Source organism: Cottoperca gobio, chromosome 10 (genome assembly GCF_900634415.1).
Source record: "Cottoperca gobio chromosome 10, fCotGob3.1, whole genome shotgun sequence".
Classification (NCBI taxonomy): Eukaryota; Metazoa; Chordata; class Actinopteri; order Perciformes; family Bovichtidae; genus Cottoperca; species Cottoperca gobio.
The window spans coordinates 13,572,561-13,593,010 of record NC_041364.1 but is presented as its reverse complement, the minus strand read 5'-3'; the positions used below and the strand labels follow the sequence as shown (position 1 = coordinate 13,593,010).

The window sequence follows — 20,450 nt, the reverse complement described above, 5'->3', positions numbered from 1 at the left end:
GTGGGTTTGGATCTGATCCAGTTTCAGTGAGATTCACTGCTGAAGTGTGACAGGTGAGTGGAGAACAGAGGAAAGCCCTTTCATCACACTGCAAAGAGAATAAAAGAACACCTTGCAGGCATATTTATATTTAGCATCTGTTTCCCTCTGATCATTTTCCTTAAAAAAGCAAGTTTTTCATGCAACAGTTGTATGAGACTCTTTGTTTTATAAGCTTAATTAAAAACCTAATGCAGCGTGAAATCATCCTCAGTAAAGCAAAGCACTCTGCAGTTTCTTTTAAGATTAATCAAATGATCAATAAAAAGGCAATATGAACACATAAAGATGACAGCTATAATATTATTCATGAGAATTATAAGAAGTAGTAAAAGATGAGTAAAGCTCTCTTTTCTATGTGCTAAAAAAACAAGAGGGAATCTTTCTGCTGTCACAGCCAACACATTTTTATTTCAATTAATACAAATTCTGGTAATCTACATGTATTCTGCTCAACAATTCTCCATTTCTATTCGTCTGAACTCAATAAACATTGCAATACACTGCTGTGAGGAGACTGTTTTTAAGAATTGGACCCCTGAGTGCTGATAATTGTGTTTTACAGAAAACAGCGCATGTTGCTCATGACTGAAGCTAATTGTACTTTATTGCAATGGAATGTAGAATATGGAGATAAAAAGCCCAATAAAAGCCAAAGATAAAACCGGTACGAAGAGATGCAAAGTAAACACTTTACGGAGCTGCTGACAGATATTGGCTTAGTTTTACAGTACTGCACTATTGATGCCATGTTAGTGTCCACTAACTGGTATCTAAAGTTGTGTCATTAGCATGCTTAGATATCCAATATTCTAATTAGAGCCTGACTTATTCTGGATTTTTGAAGCCGATACCATTATCGATATATATCGAGAGTCTAAAACACCTGATAAAGATGTAATTGTGAGAATTCATGTTTTTACATAAACAAGCATTTTTAAAGGATCCTCTACATTCGGTTACCAAAATGGTGGGCCTAAGAGATTTTGAAAAATAAACTTCTCAGGGCTCTGATAATATTACATCTTTGTACCCAAATAACTTAAATTATCATTCTGTTTCTTTATATTTCTCCACTGCTACTTCTGTCTCTGTATGAATGACAGTCCGTGGCGTAAAGGATGTTCTTGCTGCTTTCCAAAGTAGTACATTTCCATCATATGAATTGAATTAGACAATGTCATATGTTGTACAGAATTGAAAGCAAAGCAAATGTGTGATTTTGGGCTGTATAAATTAAACTGACTTGACTTGGTGGATCTTTCTAAATGACCTACAACTTAAGGTACCTTAACATATCGGCCCTGTTGATGTATCTTTCAGGTTCCAAATGTAAATAAATAATTTTGGGAACTAAACAATTTACTGTCTTGCTGAGAGTTTGATTAGAAGTTTGTTACCACTCACATGTCTGTGTGTTAAGTATGGAGTTGGAGCTGGAGGCAATTAGCCTGACTTAGCATTCAGACCGGAAGCAGGGTACAACCTGGACACCTGGCTGTTGTTCACCAAGAAATAGTTACAGCCATAACATTCTGTGTATGAATTAAATAAATGGGACAGATGTTAATCAGTGGGCGCGTTGTTGAACTTTGAACGGAGGCTAGCTGTTATCAGTTTTTATGCTAAGATAATGTAATCGCCTGTTAGCTCAGCACTAAAACACGGAGATTCAGTATAGTGAATCTTGTCATTTCTCCTCAACTCTCGGCAAGAAACCGAATTTCAAAAGCATATTTCCCCAAACTATTCTTTTTTATACTGAGATGGCACAGTTACAAAAAAAAAATGTCTAGCAAGCGGACTTTTGGAGTTAATTTGGGTCTCACTAAAAGCAAGACCAGTAAAACCACAGATGCACTGGAGTACTTAAAGTCTGTGTGACAACTGAGCAGGGTAAACCCCTCTGCGACCTGGTGAATTAGTCATGGCCCACAGCCATTAAGCCTAATGTAGAATGTCTGTGCGTAATTACCTTTCTACACCGTAAACTTGTTTACAGCACCAAGATGAGCTGCAAAAATGAGCAGCCAGGGGCAGAGAGGGCGCAGCGAAGGAGGAGGAGGCACCACCACATGACACGCGCTCCACGTCTCTACACACACATACACACTCACAGGCATGCACAAATGCACACACAATCACCAATATTGCCCAAGGCAGCCAAGAACTAGGACAAAATCAAGTCGAAAAATAAAAATAAAACTGTTGTCTACGGTGTATTAAACAGCACACACAGCCCACGGCGCTGCCTGTGTGAGTTGAGCAGACAGTTGACGTTGTTTACAGCAGAAGCAATGCATCAGTTTGATTAGTTTGACTCTGTGCCTCTGCATCATTTCTAAGAAAGCTCACAGATTTGCAAAGCTGATGGTGAAAATTGTCTTTTATTAAAAGAGAGAAACACACACACAACCCCAGTTTATGCAGCTTTATGACCCAATTCCAAGCGTTCGGTGTGGCAGAGAGGCAAATGAGAGAGGGAGGGGCAACAATCTGAGGAGGCAAACAGCACACATGTGTCAACACTCATCGTATTCCATTACATATTCAAGAGCAGAGATAGATGGGTGGGAGAGATGGAGAGACAAGTGTGTGTCTGTCTGTCTGTGTGTGTGTGTGTGTGTGTGTGTGTGTGTGTGTGTGTGTGTGTGTGTGTGTGTGTGTGTGTGTGTGTGTGTGTGTGTGTGTGTGTGTGTGTTTGTGTGTGTGTGTCTCTGTGTGTGTGTGTTTGTGTGTGTGTGTGTGGGGAATGAGGGATGAGGGGGAGAGAAAGTGATTCTGGGTGGGCGAGAGAGGGAGAAAGATGATGTCCTGCTGTTCTATCTGCTCTTGATCATTTATACATCACGCTGCTCTGGAGTGTGTGTCTGTGTCTGAGAGTGAGTGTGTGTGTGTGTGTGTGTGTGTGTGTGTGTGTGTGTGTGTGTGTGTGTGTGTGTGTGTTTTTGTACACTACTGCCGATATTCTCAACTGAGACGGAACTTCAGTGAGATGTCACTTCAGTATGACGCCCCCATGCATGATCTTACTAATGTGTGTGTGTGTGTGTGTGTGTGTGTGTGTGTGTGTGTGTGTGTGTGTGTGTGTGTGTGTGTCTCTGAGAGAAAGAGATAAAGAGAGTGTGGGAGAGCGCAGGGATTTGGTGTCGAGTTAGTGAAGAGTTATGCTGAGCTCTACTCACAGTGCAGTTGGGATCATATTGTATGCATGTAACCTAATTAGCTGCAGGTGCCATAAATCATTATGTTTCATGCACAGAGCTGTCTCTTTCTCTCACTCTACTTCCAGTGAATATACACATTTTTGTTTTTTTAAAGGATCAGTTCACCCAATAGACTAGATTGATTAATTGATGCATCTTTTTCAAACAAAAAGCATGAAACATTCCCCAGTTCCAGCTGCTTCTCTTCTTGTCTTTTGCGATTTGTATTTGTGTGGAGGCAGAAATCTCAACACTTGGGAAGTTAAGGCCAAAACTGTCTGTATGACTAGTTACCACATATTATTTATTTATTAATTTCTTTATAATTTGGGTGAACCAACCCTTTAAATTGCAGGCCTACACATTATGTGCATGAATGTTGATGTTACATTATTGCCATTACATACATTACAACAAAAGGACCTTATTATACAATACATTATTTATAATCACAAAGTCTTTAATACAGACTCTGGTGTTAAATTAAATGTTTTTTGTTTGAGGAAAACAATCTCAACACAAGGTCCAGTTAGTAGTTATTCTAGAGCTTTCGATCATATCACATGATCTTCATTGTCTGGAGAGTTTGCCCAGTTGTGAAGGAAATACATATTTACAAAATGACTGTTTAAAATCTCATTTTTAATAAAGAAAATCTGTCTGCAAATGTAAACTTACTTAGATCAATGCTTGAACAAATAACTAGACTTACGCACTTGCTAAAATCCTTCCAAACAATCAAGTGTAATCTGCAGGTTGATCTCGTTTAGTATTGTTTGCCAATCAGGGTCAAATATTGGGACTCTTTGCCCGGTTTAGACCTCACATTTAACTCACATTTAACTGCAGCTAAGTTTCTAACTGCATATTTGCAAATCTTTTGTTTGCGTGAGGAAAAGTAGTCCGATCCCGAGTTGTAGAAAGACTTTAAATCACAATCATGAAGTGATAAATGCACACACTCTGTCAAAACAAATAATTTGAATAAAGTGAGATATTGATTCTGAAATAACTAAGGAGAGATTAATTGACCACCTCATACATTTATTCTGCTACGCACATCAACAGCAGCCCGACTGAAAATATGATGAAAACCCAAGCTCTTCCAAACATGTATTCAAATATATTCAGCTTAAACAGTCCGCGCCGTCTGTAGTCTGACTACATAGACGTGCTACAGGCAGACACTGACTGCGACAGCGCCCTGCTGTGTTCAGCCCTGTTTGATCAGCAAACATCAGCATCGCCTCGTATCGCTGCCCGCCACGGCCCGGGACCAGCAAGGATTTTATCGGGAGGAGATTTATTGGCTGGTGGGGCAAGGGAGGGGATCTATATGAAGAACAGGAAGCGTAATCCGTCAGGTAGACAGGGATTACAGCAGGTGTGCCTTACAATGCTAATGTAAGAGAGAGAGGGGAAAAGAGAAGGATGGGGAGAGAGTAAATGCAAGAAAGAAGGAGGAAGGAGTGTCTTTGTGTGTGTGTGTGTGTGTGTGTGTGTGTGTGTGTGTGTGTGTGTGTGTGTGTGTGTGTGTCTGACATAGGACTCTGGGCTGGAGAGGGAGTGGGGACACAGCTCCGTCCATAATGACCCTTTAGAGAATGAGGGTTTCTGGGAGGCTGGGTGGACTTAACCGGACATGAGGTGTGCGTATGTGTGTGGAGAAGTGGGAGTGATAGATTGTGGGTAGATGGAAAGAGCTGACGTGGAGGAGCGATGACTTGCAGGGAAAGAGAGAGGTCTGTATGGGGCTCAAATCGGAGCAGGATTGGAGAGGAAAGGCCATCAATCACTTTGGCGTCTATCGAGTGGGTCTAGGTGTTCGGGCAACGTCCCTGGGGGCATTCAGAGGGGGCCTCGCATGTTAATTAAGGTTACAGGGGGCTTGACATCGGCAAACATGCTGAGGTTCAACTGGAAGAGTGACTGCAAACATGCACAAACTCTCTTCATTGACATAAATGGAGGAGATCGCTAGAGTGTTTTCTGCATTAAAATATTAACGATACCTGAGGCTTGCGTGACTCTCCTCTCCTCTCCTCTCCTCTCCTCTCCTCTCCCCTCCTCTCCCCCCTCCTTTTCTACATGCCACAGCTGTCCACAGAAGGTCAGCACTAGAGGAAAATAAGTGAGAGCTCGAGGGAATAAGCAAGCACTGCTGGCCACTAATGAATATGAATGACATGTGGAATCAGTTTGTTTGTGTCATTATGTGTTCGTGCATGTGTGTGTGTGTGCATCTGCTGATTTGCGTGTGTGTGTGTGTGCATCTACTGATGAGCTATTAGTGAAGAAAGGTGACGATAGTTTACCTTAATATCAGGAAACACACACAGACATCAGGTCTATACAGAGACACTGTAAAGGCGTACATCACAGTGGCACACGTCCTCAGTTTTAAAACACTAACGTCTCAATCCTAATAAGTGTCACGCGGCAAGGACAAGAAAACAAGCAGGATCTGCCCGCCTAATGTCGTAAATCATTTCACTCTGGCTGTTTGTTCTTCGCTTAGTGTTTCCCTGCTCATCCCTCATCCTCCTCCTTCTCTTGTTATGGGAGATACTCAAGAGAGGGAAATTCCACATATGCATACAGTGAAGGCATTTGTCTCTCTCTCTCACAAACACACGTATACACACACAACTTCACTTAGGTATGTATCCTCACTTAAACAAATTCAGAGTGCAGCGCAAGAAGTATATGTCAAAAATAGTGCAATATCGAAAAGCTCCAAACAACCGTGACACACACTTTGAAAAATCCCCGCAGCACATCCAGACTCTTTAATCCTGTCTTTCTCAATCCCTCTCTCTCCCCTCTCTCTCTCCCTCTCCCCCTCTCTATCCCTCTCTCTCTCCCTCTCCCTCTCTCTCTCCCTCTCTCTCCTTCTCTCTCTCTCTCTCTCTCTCTCTCTCTCTCCTCTCTCTCTCTCTCTCTCCTCTCTCTCTCTCTCTCTCTCTCTCTCTCTCTCTCTCTCTCTCTCTCTCTCTCTCTCTCTCTCTTTCTTTCACTCCCATGCTTTATCTTTCTTATCTTTTTCCCTGAACATCTCAGTAACTGCGGCTGCAAACCTGCTGCTGCCAGCCGGCATCCCTACACCTGACAGCTAGCCAGCCAGGGAGAGAGGGAGCGAGACACACACAAAGTACACAGCTTGAAGTCAAACACAGCAGGAGGCTGAGAAGTAAATGAGTGAAAAAATGAAGGGAAAGCTAATGAATAAAAGTAAGACTGGGAGCTGTGTGTTGTGTCCTCTACACAAACACAGCAGTTGGAAATCAACAGAGGAGAGAGGCAGGGGCTAATGTGTAGATAGAAAGAGAGGCAGTAATGAAAGACTAAGTGAGGGATGGATGGATTGATAGGGAGAGATAGAGGAGTGAATGAATAAGAGATAGGGGTACTCACACAAGCAGACATGCTCGCCCCGCTACAGACGACTACTTCCGCGCCTCTTTAGCTCCAAAACCACGGTGACATTGCTAGAGCCGTGGTACCCAGGGGTAATTCTCTTCTTGTCTATTTTTAAATCCTCTAGGTCTCCTTTCCTTCTTCTCCCCCTGCTTCTCCTCCTTCTCCTTCTCCTCTTCCCTCTGCTACACCTTTTCTCTTCCTATCTTCCTCTACGGTCTGCTTGCTTTGCTTTGCTCGCCCGGTCCAAAGAGCCTCCTGCAAAGTCCTGCCGTGTCCTGCTCAGAGCAAGCTGGGAAGCATGAACTGCCTCTCCCTCCCTTACTGGCTCTTCATCGCTCTGTTGATACCCCCACTCTCTCTCTCTAAAGCACAGCCAAGCTTTTTTCCCCCTGCACTATCTTTGTCTCTCCCTCTCTTGTCTTACTGAAGCTGAAAAAAAGGGAAGGCTTACACCCCGCTAAAGTACAACGATGGGACAAACAAAGAGAGGCAGAAAGCAGAAGAGGCAAAGCTGTGCAGCCAATGGCAAGAGAGGGAGGCAGAAAGAGCGCTGGAGACAAAGAGTGGAAATAGTGCAAGAGCATTACAGACAGAAAGAGGGGCTGGAGAAGTGGGGGAAAACACAGACACACCCGCTCATTCGCCATCACACACATACAGAGTGCTCTAGATATAGACCTATGACTTCATCAATTCAAGCCCACGTGCAGTCACACACACACACACACGCGCACACACACGCGCACGCACACACACACGCACGCGCGCACACACACACACACACGCACACACGCACACACACACACGCGTGTGCACAGAGTCGGACTTGCTGAGTGCTCCAAATATAGACTCATGACTTCATCGAGGAACAACCCCCCCTCGTCCCGCACCGCTTAAGAGACAGGGGGACTCATTCATATTGAATCAAGCTGAAGGAGAGAGAGAGAGAGAGAGAGAGAGAGAGAGAGGAGAGAGAGAGAGAGAGAGAGAGAGAGAGAGAGAGAGAGAGAGAGCAGAGAGAGAGAGAGAGAGAGAGGACTGAGATAGATGGATAAAGACAGGAGACGGAGAGAGATATATATGTAGAGAGCAAAGGGAGCTTTACTTTGAGGTATCTTCCATGCATCCATTCAAACACATCTCTGTTCTGTCTTCCCTTTCTTTACCCACTTTCTCCCCTTTTCTCTGTCACATATTCACTTTACATAACACAGAAACATCTGTCTTATTTATGCCTCTACCAGCTTCAGTCAATTAGATAACAAGCAGTCTGACTTTACACGCATGCAAACACGCACCCACACCCACGCACACGCACACACGCGCACACACAGACACACACACACACACACACACACACACACACACACACACACACACACACACACACACACACACACACACACACACACACACACACACAAGTCAGTCTGCTACAGCCATACTCTAGATATAATGATATAATGAAGGAGTATGTGGACAACCTAACTCACCCATGAGATTATTGAACATCTCACTCCAAAACCTTGGGCATTAAATGTTTTATAACAGCCTCCACTCTTTCCACAGGGTTTATGAACCTGGCTGAAGGGATTTGCTCCCATTCAGAGGGTTTAAGTAGATTTTCCAGTTCATCTCCAAAGGTGTTGGATGGGGTTGAGGTTAAGGCTCTTTCCAGATCAGGCAAGTTCTTTCACATATGTTTTTTTTTTTTGTGAAGTCAGTGTGTTTGTTTAAAGAAAAACAGATCAGGCGCCGTCTCACCAACATTGCTGAAGCCCGCTACCAACAGCACCCGACTCACTGAGTGAATCATGAGCCCACTCAACAAACATACATATTAAATTATACAGAGAGACATAATCATAGGAGTAAACTAAACTATAAGCCTTTCGTTTCATTAACTGACATATGATGAGCCCAATTGCTATAAGCTAAACCCGCCAACGCATCAGGAAGCAGACAGAATACACCAACAAAGTAATGATCACATCCTAATACATGCTGAAAAGCTTTCTGATCAGATGAGTCCAGCCGCCTCAACTGCTTATGTCACTACGCACACATGGAATTTGAATAGATCAAATCAAGCATTTTCTTTCATTAACTTTCTGTATATTCAAAAAACATTTCTTTATGGACCTGGCTTCGTGCATGTCACGTTGAAACACAATAAGGTCTTCCTTCCTAAACGTTTGCCACAACTTTGGAAACACACTATTCTATACAATATTATTGTATGCTCTATTGTTTAAATGGGTCTTAATTGAAACTAAGGGGTGTGCCAAAACCATGAAAAACTGTTCCACGCCAAAAGTACACATGGACAGGGGTGTCTACATACTTTAGTGTACTCAGCTGCGCTATATCTGCAGATGCACAGGCTTTGAGTATAGTGCACTCTAGTGGCAGGACTAAGCTAACCCAACCTCTAAATACGTTCTTGTCTCTCTTGTTCTTGTGAGACACACACACACACACACACACACACACACGCACACGCACACACGCGGAGACTGTCCCTGTAGTTAGTTCACTGTAAGTCTGGATAAGAGCGACTTACAGTGAACTAACTAAATGACCTGCTAAATGACCTGTAATGTAATGTAACACACACACACACACACACACACACACACACACACACACACACACACACACACACACACACACACACACACACACATAGACAATCCCCTACAGATGCGGGATACCATAAAACTATTTGTTGCATATACGGAAAGTGCATTGTGGTCTTAGTGCATCAAATATCTTCTAAGTCAGACACACTCCCAGCCAGGGTGGAATTATAATACATCCAAAATCATGAGCCTGAAACCAAACAGAAGAGTGCAGACTGCAGATTTAAAATGTGCTGGTGGGAGGAGAGGATGAACAGAATGGAAGCTGTAATACTGTGTGAGAGAGAGAGAGAGAGAGAGAGAGAGAGAGAGAGAGAGAGAGAGAGAGAGAGAGAGAGAGAGAGAGAGACTACACGCTTTATCCATTACCTCTTTCTTTCTTTCCCTCTCTTTATCTCACACACACACACACACACACACACACACACACACACGACTATGGCGGCAATTAAAAGGCGTAGAGAAAGACTGAATGAGAAATATGTAAAAAGAAACAGAGACAGGAAGAGAGAAATAGGACACTGTGAGGACCAGCAAGTGAAGTGAGTCAAGTCACTTTACACAGATTCTATTTTAAACTCCATTTTCAACCAATCCCTTAACAGCTGATTGCACATGTTAGGACCAGACAGCTACTTTGAAAACCTCCACCACTCTTCTCATTTGTACCGTCCTTGTGTAACACATCTCCAAAGTGTATCTCCCAAGTCTCTTAGCTCTTAGTGCTTTAACATTTGGCATTGAGAGAAGATTTTCAAAAGACTTCCATACTGTTGTCAGGATGTTGTGTGCATGTTCTTCTTATATGCACAATGCCTACATGCCTCATACATATTACAACTATGCATCTATGTATATTACATTAGCACTAATGTTTCCAGATGTGTACAGGCTCTGTGTGAGTGTTTGGAGTGGTGGCTCCGTGGGCTAATGGAAACCCTGAGGGGCCCTATCATTGAGGGCTTAGCTTGTCCCCCCATTAGCAACTGTGATAGCCTCAGCACACTGTCAGCTCAATAGAGGAAGGTTACAATCATGGGACATTGCCAAATGACTAAAAGCCTTATAGGTCCTCAGTCTGGAACGGAAACATGGAGCAATGAGCATAATTAAGGAGTTTTGCATGTAGTTTGTGCAAATATGCATAGAATAGTAATAATGCTGATTTCAATTATTTGACGATTAGTGAAAACTCTGGCGTTTGTGTTTGCATGTAAAAGGTTCAAGTTTAAGAGGAAACATGACACTTTGAATGGCTAAAACAGTGGAATCAAGAACAACAATGACAGGTTTCATCAAAGCAGTAGGATATTTGTGATGTCCTCCTACCTGTCGTGGTCTCGACCGACGCCCCAGACACGGATGCTACTGATTGGCTGAGAGTGGAGTAGGCTGCGATCATCTGGGTCAACCAGGGTCAACATGCGGTCTTGTAGCACCAGCAGCATCCCTTTACCCTGTTAGATCACAAACAAGGATGCACTATAGCAATGGTTTACAGCTAATTAGATAAGAAGATATCTCTGTTACACAAATTGTAATGATTTTTTCGGACTTTTCTTGAATCCTTGCTTTTTTTATGAGAAATAATTGATAGTTTGAACTCTTCAGGCCTCTAATAACTACCAAAACAAAGAGAGAAAAAACAGACTCCACTCATCTTCCATTTTAATCATTTCAAATCCTTTAGGATGCTACCAGCCACGAGCAGAGAAGTCCATTGAATCCACACAAGTACAGGGCGAGCACTCACAAACTTTCTTCTTACACACATGTTTAAACTGAGAAGGCAAATCACTCTTTGGTTGAATTTCTTGAAACTCATCGACATGCAAACTGTTCCAAGGTGTTGTCCTTCGCTCACAAGCAAAAAGTAAGCTATGGCATACATACTGTATAATGTATGTAACTAACACTGACCTCTCCCCAGACACCGGCTGAGTCTCGTATGTCCCTCCTGCAGTAGGACAGCTGTCTGATACAGTGGTGGACGGCCACACTGCTCCTCCCCTCACACAGGTCCTGTTCTGCCATCTCCACCCAGCCCAGAGATCGCACTGGAAATGACTGGAAGGAGCGCAACACACACATTTGGAGGATTTTCAAAACGGGTCTAATTGATCATATTGTCGGTTATGATAACACTGTGCTCACCAAAATAATTAGTGAGATTTCATAACAGGACGACATTACAGACACAAGACAGAATAAAAAGATAAATGATTAAATAATTAAATAATAATAAATTAAACAAATAATAATAATATACCACTTCATTTAAAATGTTGGAATAATCATTCATTGCTCAGAAAAAACGTTTTGTGTGCACACAATTACGGCAAGCAAGTTAGGTCAAGATGCCAATCTGAAAACATTATTCTCTTGTTTACGGATTTGTTTAAAACCTGTCTGATTCTTTTCCCCCCGTCTGACTTCTGTACAGCAATGTCACCACTGTCCAAGATCCCATTACTAAGTTAAGTAGATTGTCACCATAACTGAAAGAAACCAAGGCCAAATGTACAAATATAAGATGCAAAATGTGACCTAGATACTAACACACAGGCACAGTAACTCAAACGAAGTTCTTCTAAAAGTTTAATTTTGCTTACAGAGGTACAGTACAGTATGCAGCGACAGCTACTGTAACATCACAAGCCGGCCAACAGAGCAATAACTGAGACCGGCTTGATTGTGGAAGACAACACATTAAATATGAAAGACTGTGTGTCTGTGTGTGTGTGTGTGTGTGTGTGTGTGTGTGTGTAGACTGCCTTGGGCCAGCAGCTATCCTCTTCTCTTCCTTAAAGTATTTCTCACACTTCTCCCCTGTGTTTCTGGGCTCCTGTGAGATATCTGAATATCTCAAGCTTTTCTTTCAGTTGAATTCTAATTAAATCTCAAATGATGTCCTTTGTGATTTAAGTTTGTTCTTCTTGGAAAAACAAGACCAGAAAACGTACATGGTTTTGGAATTTATAATATGAGCTATATAGAGATATCATTTTTTACTTACTGCACAAAAGTGAGTGTGCAACATTTAACTTTTTAATATTGGATTGCATTAAATATGTCCTTCGCAATAATTGTGGAATTTGTTTACGATCAACGAGGTTTCTATAAAATATTCTTCTATCAAAAACCTAGTTTGGCTGTAAACACATCAACTATAGCTCAGTTCACAAAGTAACCACTGAGTGGCACTGCAACAAACAACGAGTGAGAGGACAGGATGCCAGTGAGCATGCTTACATCATTGAAAACAAAGCCAGGTGACTTCCCTTCATTAACAAATACATGATTTGGGTGATATTTTGTTGAAAGAATAAGGTCAGACTTATTTAATAAAAGAGGAATATGTGCTCATCAACAGTCATGTATAGGTGGCAGAGTGTTACAGAGTATTAATAGTATTTAACTTCATGCATGAGTCTGAAATACCACCCAAATAGTGCTGAACGTTTCAACTCTCACTTATATAAACTGATATTATTATTGCAGACTCATAAACCAAGGGTAGTTTGTACACTAGGTGAGTATTATTAAATCAAATAATTATTAATTTCTTACACAGCACTGTAACTGTTATTCTTGTTTTATTTTAGCTTGTTTTTATTTATATTCTCTTGGCTCTTAAATTATTGTTTTACTTGTATGTAAATGTCATTTTACAAAGTGTTTCATTTGCACTGTGTCTTTATTATTTTAATCTTTTTTAAATTGCCTTGTTGTTTAAATGTGCTACATAAATTATAGTCCCAACTGGTCACCACACATATCGTGTGTCCAAGAGCAAAAAACGAATCATGAAACAACAGATGTTTGTTCTCGATCACAAAGTTATTTCATACACAAATGTTGAGTGTGTTGTTGTTCTGGTTTTACCAATGCCTCTGGATCGGAGAAGGTATTGTTGAGGTCCACTATCTCTAGCTGGGCTGGGGCGCTGAAGGAAAACATCAGACATAACAAATAGCCACAGGAAAGTCATATTTAATCAATTAAAAAACACAAATCTAGAAATGATACAAATTTCTTTACTGTAGAGTATGTCTACGTGTATTACTTGAGATTAAGTGAAGCATAGCGAAGGGTAGCCCCTTCAAAAGCCTTCAGACTGGGATCTGGATAGACTGGATAGTCCTTCAGCTCCTGGAGCAAAAAGACATTCAGAGAGAGCGAGTGGTAACATTAGTGGTAGACACTGGTGAGGAAATGAAGACGATTCTAAAATGTAATTGTACCAACATATTTGATCTCATCTGTAATAACTGAAGAGTATAATCCTCATTTTAAGTTAATATGAGAGATATTATCTTTGTGGAATATGCACCTCAGACTGGCCCTGACGGAGATTACTGTGTGCTCATTTCAATCTAATAAATGCAAAGCGAAAGCAGAGATATATCAAATACACCATTAAATGCAGAGTAAAGACGGCTATGCAAAGTTTTAGATGAACTAAAGCTAATAAAAAGGCTAGATGTGAAGGTACCAAACTCCACATTCACTATATTGTAGGAACATGTTGCCTAGTATGCATAGCTTTGTCTTTATTAGTTATTTGACAACCGTGGAGCAGTTTTTGGTTTTGAAACAAAAGGATGAAATAAAAGCCGTTTTTCCTTGGTCAACAAAGTGAACACACAAATAATTGTGACTCTGTGACTCACGCTGGCTGCGCAGGTGGTGGTGTTGCGATTTGGTCCAGAAGAGGTGACATCATCGTAAGGGGTGGAGGAGGAGGGGGAGGGGGAGGAGCCAGAGGGGGAGGGGACCGGCTCCACTGAGCTGTCAGATATCAGACTGCTGGGGCGCTGTTCAAGAGAGAGAGAGAGAGAGAGGGATAAAGATTGAGAGACAGAGAGAGATGCAGCATGAGAGAAACACAGAGACAAGATCAATCATCTTTTTAAAAATATATATTTTTCAATTTGTATGCTGTTTTTAGAGGTACTGCTATTATTTTGTAGGTGTCTTTGTGCTGGTTGTCATTGTTGTTAATATCGTCATCAGTAGTTTTCGTGTTGTTAATTTTTGCTTTTCTTGCTTTTTGTAGTTTGCTTGTTTTCTTTGTTCCATTTGGCTTTGGATTTTTAATTACATTTATGTTTTACATTATGAAGTTAACGGCTAATGGGCTCCACATTTATAAACATGATCCACTTCTAGCTTTTTCAGAGCTTTCAATCACAGCTCATCAGCAGATGGAATATTTCTATGATTTTAATGGAGATGGCTCACTGATACTGTTAGATGTGGTTAAACCTAATTTAAAAAACTAGTGGATCTTGAATTAAGATAAATACATGTTTTTGCAAATAAGCTTTCTTGCGGTTTCCACCAATTAGTGTATTATCATGTGTTTCATGATTACAGTATCATAGAAAGTGGAGGGGACGTTTCACTTTTCCTTAATTTCACATAAAACTAGAACCTTCAAAAACCCACAGTGGATGAACCTGGATGTGTAGCTTTGGATACGTAAAGTTAAATAAACAAAAGCCATGAGGTGTGTCAGGTGGGTCGTCTCACCTCGTTGGGTGGCTTGAGGGAGTCCTGTGTTTCCTGTGTTGGGCCGTGCTCAGTGTCGGGAGAGGTGGGCTGATTTCCGGAGGCAACCGGTCGGTGGTACTGTGTGGTGCCAGTGGGGATGTGCCAGAAATAGATCTCTGATGAGTCTGAGATCTCCCGCCAGCCTGGAGGCAGGTTCCCCTCACTCCATACATCCGCTGATGTATGACACACACACACACACACACACACACACACACACACACACACACACACACACACACACACACACACACACACACACACACACACACAGGGTCAATTTCAATGATGGTCAGCCGGTCCCTATAGTGTCTGTTGTCATAGCAACTCTGTAGTTCATCCCCTCTAGTCGGATCCAGTGGGCAAAAGCATCTCTCCCTTCCCCTGTCTGCCTTCTAATATTTCTCTCCATACCCTCATATTCTCCAACTATTGCTTTGTCATCCATCCTTGGCAATCATTGCTCACTAAATCCAGCTCTGCTATTTTCTCTTTCCTTTTTTTCCTTCCTTTTTCACACCCTCTATCTGCAGTATCCTTCTGTCCATCCTAATCGCTCTCTGCGCCATAAGGTGGCTCACAGGGGCCTTAAAGGTTCCAGCAGTATTGCTGGAGTGACTTGCTTGCTTAAAAAGAGGCTTTTAGTAAATGTCCAGATCAGACAGTCCAGTCCGTAGGAGGTAGAAGGAGGGAGTGAGAAAGAAAGGGAATGAAATAGAGTTGTGATAGAAGCATAGTTAAAAGCTGACACAGATATACAAATACAAAATAAAATAAATAAAAAGATCAGATGAAAAGACAAACACACACACACACACACATATCGAACCTGTCTCTCGTGGAGTCTGAGGAGAGGGCGTCTCCTGGGACAGAGTGGTCCAGCTGGAGTCTTCATCCTCTGATGGAGTTTCAGGAGTCAGATCCATTCTTAAGCCCACTTTAGGGAGCCCAGTCTCTGGTTCAGGATCTGGCAGGGCAGGGGGCCCCCGGATCCTGGTAGGGGTGTTCCTCTCTGCAGCCCGGGCCTGTTTAGGGGAAGAAGGCGGGTACTGTTGCAGGAACTGGTTCTCATTGTTGGGGTGCAGCTCGACCTTGATCACCCGGGGCTGGGAGCTCCGAGGAGGCTTTGCAGGACTGCGTGGACTAGCCTGAACCTGGACACAGAGCTCCTCCCTCACCTGGGCTGGAGCCTGGTTGTCTGGGACCCACTCTGGGCTGTTGGTAGAGGAGGAGGACGTGGGGGAAAGCGGGGCTTCCAACACCACAGGTAGCAGGGCCTGCCTTGGTGTGGGTGTGGGGTCATCTTCCTCTTCTTCCTCCTCCTCCTCCTCCTCCTCCACCACTGAACCCACCTCTTCTTTCTCTTCCTGGCAGGCCTGCTTGTTGCTGGGCTTCTCCTCCTTCAGGCTCTCCCTCTCCTTGGAGGGGCTGGCCTGCTCCTTCTCTGAGGGAGGCTGCTGCTTCTTCTCCTCCTTGTCCTCTTTGTTTCCCCAACTGAGGTCCAGATCCCAGCCCTTCCCATGATACTCCAAGAAGCTCTTGGTCCTTCTACGGAACGGGGGAAGCTGTGAGTTGTCTTTTCCCAATTCTAGCCAGTCAGAACTGGGGTTATTGATGAGATCATTGTGAATTTTGCCCTCTGTATTGGCCCTGCTCAGCTCCTGCTGCTGACTCTCAGCTCGTCTCTGCATGTTGGCCCCATTCTTGGCCAGTTTGGGGTTGGTTGTATTAAACAGCGAAGAGGACGATGAGGAATAGAGGGCAGAACTGGAGGAGGACTTGGTGGGGAGACCCCTCCCTCTGGTTACAGGTTGGATTTTAGAGGACAAAGCCAAGTTGTCACTTATCCCCATGGCGCTTCGCACGCTGGTCATTGCGTACCTCTGACGGCTCTTTGGCAAGGTGGCCGAACTTCCAGTTTCCATGGACTCCTTGATGACATCTCGCCCAAGCAACTGGTTGTATGATGAGCGAAGGCTGAGGGAGGTGGGAGGGGCGGAGGAGGGGCCGCTGCGATTGGCCATACCCACATTAGAGGGGGAGGAGCCAGAGCGGGAGAGTGGAGGAGTTTGCACTGACATCATGGCTGACTGGGAATTCACTGCTGTGATAGAGCTGATGAGAGAAGAGACGCTCTGTCAGAAGTCAGATGATGTGCTGCACAATATAGGTTGATATTAGAGATCGGAAGAAATATGTCATATGTCAATATGTTTTACAAACACACATAATATTTAACATTACATTTTTGATAAGGATCCTTGAAACTGGATTCAGGATTTTTTTCATTACATTTTTGAGGATGAAAAGATAGAGAGGCAAGAGTTTCTCACCTTCAGTCAGTCAGAGTACAATAACACTTCTCCTTCCTGTGGTTGCAAGTTTCTTTACACCTACTTATTTCTAAGGCTGGAAAATAGTTGGTCACCGGGTTAGTATATTTTAAAAGCTTTGTTTAACTGGCATTGTTGCTAATATGTTGTACTAAACTACTATCCTACAAATAATATAATATAATATAATATAATCAGGGTTGGGTCAAATACTATGAAATGTGGTCAGTTACTGAATATAAATGACATGGCAACGGAATCTATTGGATTACAAAAAAACTTTACCACCTTGCCCTGAATATAATATAACATGTTTTTTTAAATGATTATTTCTGGTCCATGTACTCTCTGGGTGTCTCTGACATCATCGGTGACATCATCAAGTTGAGACGTTTAGTGCTGTGTCACTCAGTTGCATACTTTGATGTAACAACTGAACATAGAGCCGATAAAACATCTCGCTCTTTGCTTTCTCTGGCTGCAGCTTGGCCAGTCTCAGAGGCTTTTATGGAAACACTATGGTGTAGATTCTTTTCCAGCCTTACGCCCTTTTTACACATAAGGTGTCACTGTTGAAGTGTTAAAAGTCACTGCATCAAAGACATGAAACTGGATTGCATTTGCATGATATTGGGAGCGAGTCAGATCCTCGACGTATTCATCCAGGACTGACATTGAAAGCCGGGGCTGTGCAGTGAGCCAGTCTGTGGGGAGGAGAAGTGGCAGCCAGCTCCTGCTAACTAGCTAGCCTTGTCTCTTTTATCTCTGGGTGGATCAGCCCTGTGATGCTGAATACAGACAGATGGATTGTAACAAAGATAGTAGCAGAGAATCATTGTGATCTAAAGACACGGCACATGCATGGGTTGCATCAATGTCACTTCTGTTTTCGAATGATCTAATTTGGTTACAACCCTATGGGAAGCTGGTAAACAACTGAACACAGAAACAGGGAGAGAAACATGCCCACAGGCACACAAGCATAATCTATGAATATCCTGTCACCCTCACCCAATCATGAACACACGCAACCACACACCTCATACAATGCTGCAGTCATCATCAGCGCCTTTTCTCAACATGGAAAATACAAACACAGCAGATTTTAAAGCACGACAAGATCTTGGGAAAAGACAGAGGCAGGATTTTGGAGACAGCAGAATCCCTGGGCGGTGCACTTTATTCATGCAGGGCCCCTATCCTCTCCCCGCTACCGGGGTGGTTGTCGTGTTGTCCATCTGTCACTGAGCCAGACAACCACAACAACCTGTTTGTGCTGAATCTGCGCTCACAGAACAGGCCTCTGATCGCAAACACGGGGTCAACCGGCACAAACTACTTGCACAGTCTCATCAGAACACCAGCTATTCTAAATCAGCAATGCTTGTGTCACTTGAAAGCATTGTAACTCCAATGTGTATGCTACCCTCTTAACTAAAGGACTACATTATCTTCTGTAGATTCTCCTGCATTTGTGGGCTTATAAAAAAACCTTTAAAAAATGCATTCACACTAAGCTAAAAGCCTCAGAAGCTGGAGACACGTTTTCCACCAGACAGCTACAAATTGTGTCTTGAGCCACTGAAGCTGAAAGTCACAGCAAATATGATGCATGACTCAGAGGTGAATTACACATCCTCACACAACCCCTGAAAGAGACTAGGAGTAATAAGCAAAACAGCATTTCAACTCCCCCTTGCCCCCTTCTTCTATTTTTTTGTTTTTTATATTATTATGTCTGAGTTGCAGACAAACTAGATCATCCGTTTCTTTCTTTTCCCCTCAGACAACGCAGCCAGATCTCCATTAGTTAAACAAAGTGGTGCGAAGAGAGGAAGTGAGGGGAGTGGGGAGGAGAGAGGATGGCTATCAGAGAGGGAGAAAGTGAGGAGAATGACACAGCAGTTTGCCGGACAGTGTGGCACAATCAACACACAACGGTATATAAACTGTTGTCCTCAATAAATCTGTTGTGCTCTCCAACAGCAGAGATCCTTCATGACATGTCAGGGGACAACAGCAAACTGGCTACAAATACAATAATTATGTATCACTAAACTAATGGCTCTGTTGCTGCTACTCCTCATGTGTACTGCTTACATTACAGTAAAATGTACAGTAATATATAAAGGAAAAAAACAAGCAGATAATATATAAGTCTTGTCCTCTCCTACAGATTCACTAGCATGATAATAATAAGCTTCCTGACGTACACAATAAATGTCATCTTCCTATTTTTGGAGCAAGGTGTCAACATATGATCCTTATCTGCTCTGGCTGTGTATACTGTTTGCTCACCTTGTATACATATTTACAGACCTGAAGGTCACCCGAAAAAGAAAGATCCAAATCATCAAAACACTTCACATCAAAAATATGCTTTTGGAGATTCATCACATCTAGATATTGACAGAGATATTGGCCATATTTGATCAACTTACTCTCTGTAATGGCAGGCCTCTTTCCTCAACTCTGAAATGCACCCACTGCTTCCCAAATTAAATGCAACAGATGAAAGCACCAGCTGGGGGAGAAAATGAACTTGAAAAAGTCGATGATGTCATGGGTGGAGTATTCCCCTCGTTTCTCGCTGCCACCTCAATAAACTCCCTCAGTGATATCTCAAAAGCGTTAGATCATCTTTAAATCCACCATAACGCCGAGGATGCATATGTGGAGTTGCCATTATTGCGGAAGCAAAGCGGTCGATATGTGAACTGATGCATCCAGCCCCTCTTATCTACAGCGGCCCCATCACCACCGCCGCACTGGGAGGGGAGCGCACCCCATCGAGAGCATCTATTTACATCCACTCACCGCTTCGGTCAGCTTCCGGGCTTCTGCACCTCCGCTCCCACGACGACACGCACACACACACACACAGTAGTAAGCAGGGCCGAGGTTGACACTTGCTTTTAAGTGCCAGTCCGCCCGTAGCTGCAGCCGGCCACCCGTATTGTATCACAACACATCATCTGCCCTCCCATCCCGGCTCGGTGCTCGCAGGTGGGCAAGCTGCGCTTTCTCTCTGCGCCAGAGGATCCCGGAGCGTCGCGGCGCTGTGGAGCTCTCAGCCAGCCGGCCAATCAGTGTCGTGGACGCAGGACGCTCGGCGCACGGTACAGACGCAACCATAATAAATCTACCGGTTATTTTGCAACTTAGGTAATGAAATCACACATCATCGGAGTCTTACGTCATGCAGTAATATGAATGGTTTATAGGGCTACAGCGATGATCACATCTGCCACTGC

The 20,450-nt window shown here is 43.1% G+C and overlaps 1 protein-coding gene across 4 annotated transcripts in view; it reads right to left on the bottom strand.

The window, feature by feature from the left end:
- apbb2a (amyloid beta (A4) precursor protein-binding, family B, member 2a) overlaps positions 1–20,231 on the bottom strand; it is a 34,365-nt gene extending 14,134 nt beyond the window's left edge. For 2 of the 4 annotated variants that reach the window (XM_029441438.1, XM_029441440.1), the window contains exons 1-8: positions 20,014–20,231; positions 15,693–16,978; positions 14,843–15,039; positions 13,981–14,124; positions 13,374–13,459; positions 13,193–13,253; positions 11,228–11,374; positions 10,637–10,764 (exon numbers count right to left, since the gene is read on the bottom strand). In XM_029441438.1, the coding sequence (XP_029297298.1) occupies positions 10,637–10,764; positions 11,228–11,374; positions 13,193–13,253; positions 13,374–13,459; positions 13,981–14,124; positions 14,843–15,039; positions 15,693–16,947 (2,018 nt within the window). In that variant the 5' untranslated portion in view covers positions 16,948–16,978; positions 20,014–20,231. Of the gene's footprint in view, positions 1–6,659; positions 7,066–10,636; positions 10,765–11,227; positions 11,375–13,192; positions 13,254–13,373; positions 13,460–13,980; positions 14,125–14,842; positions 15,040–15,692; positions 16,979–19,637; positions 19,971–20,013 lie in introns of those variants that run through there. The other 2 variants (XM_029441439.1, XM_029441441.1) reach the window with 2 other exon arrangements.
- Positions 20,232–20,450: the final 219 nt, after the last annotated feature.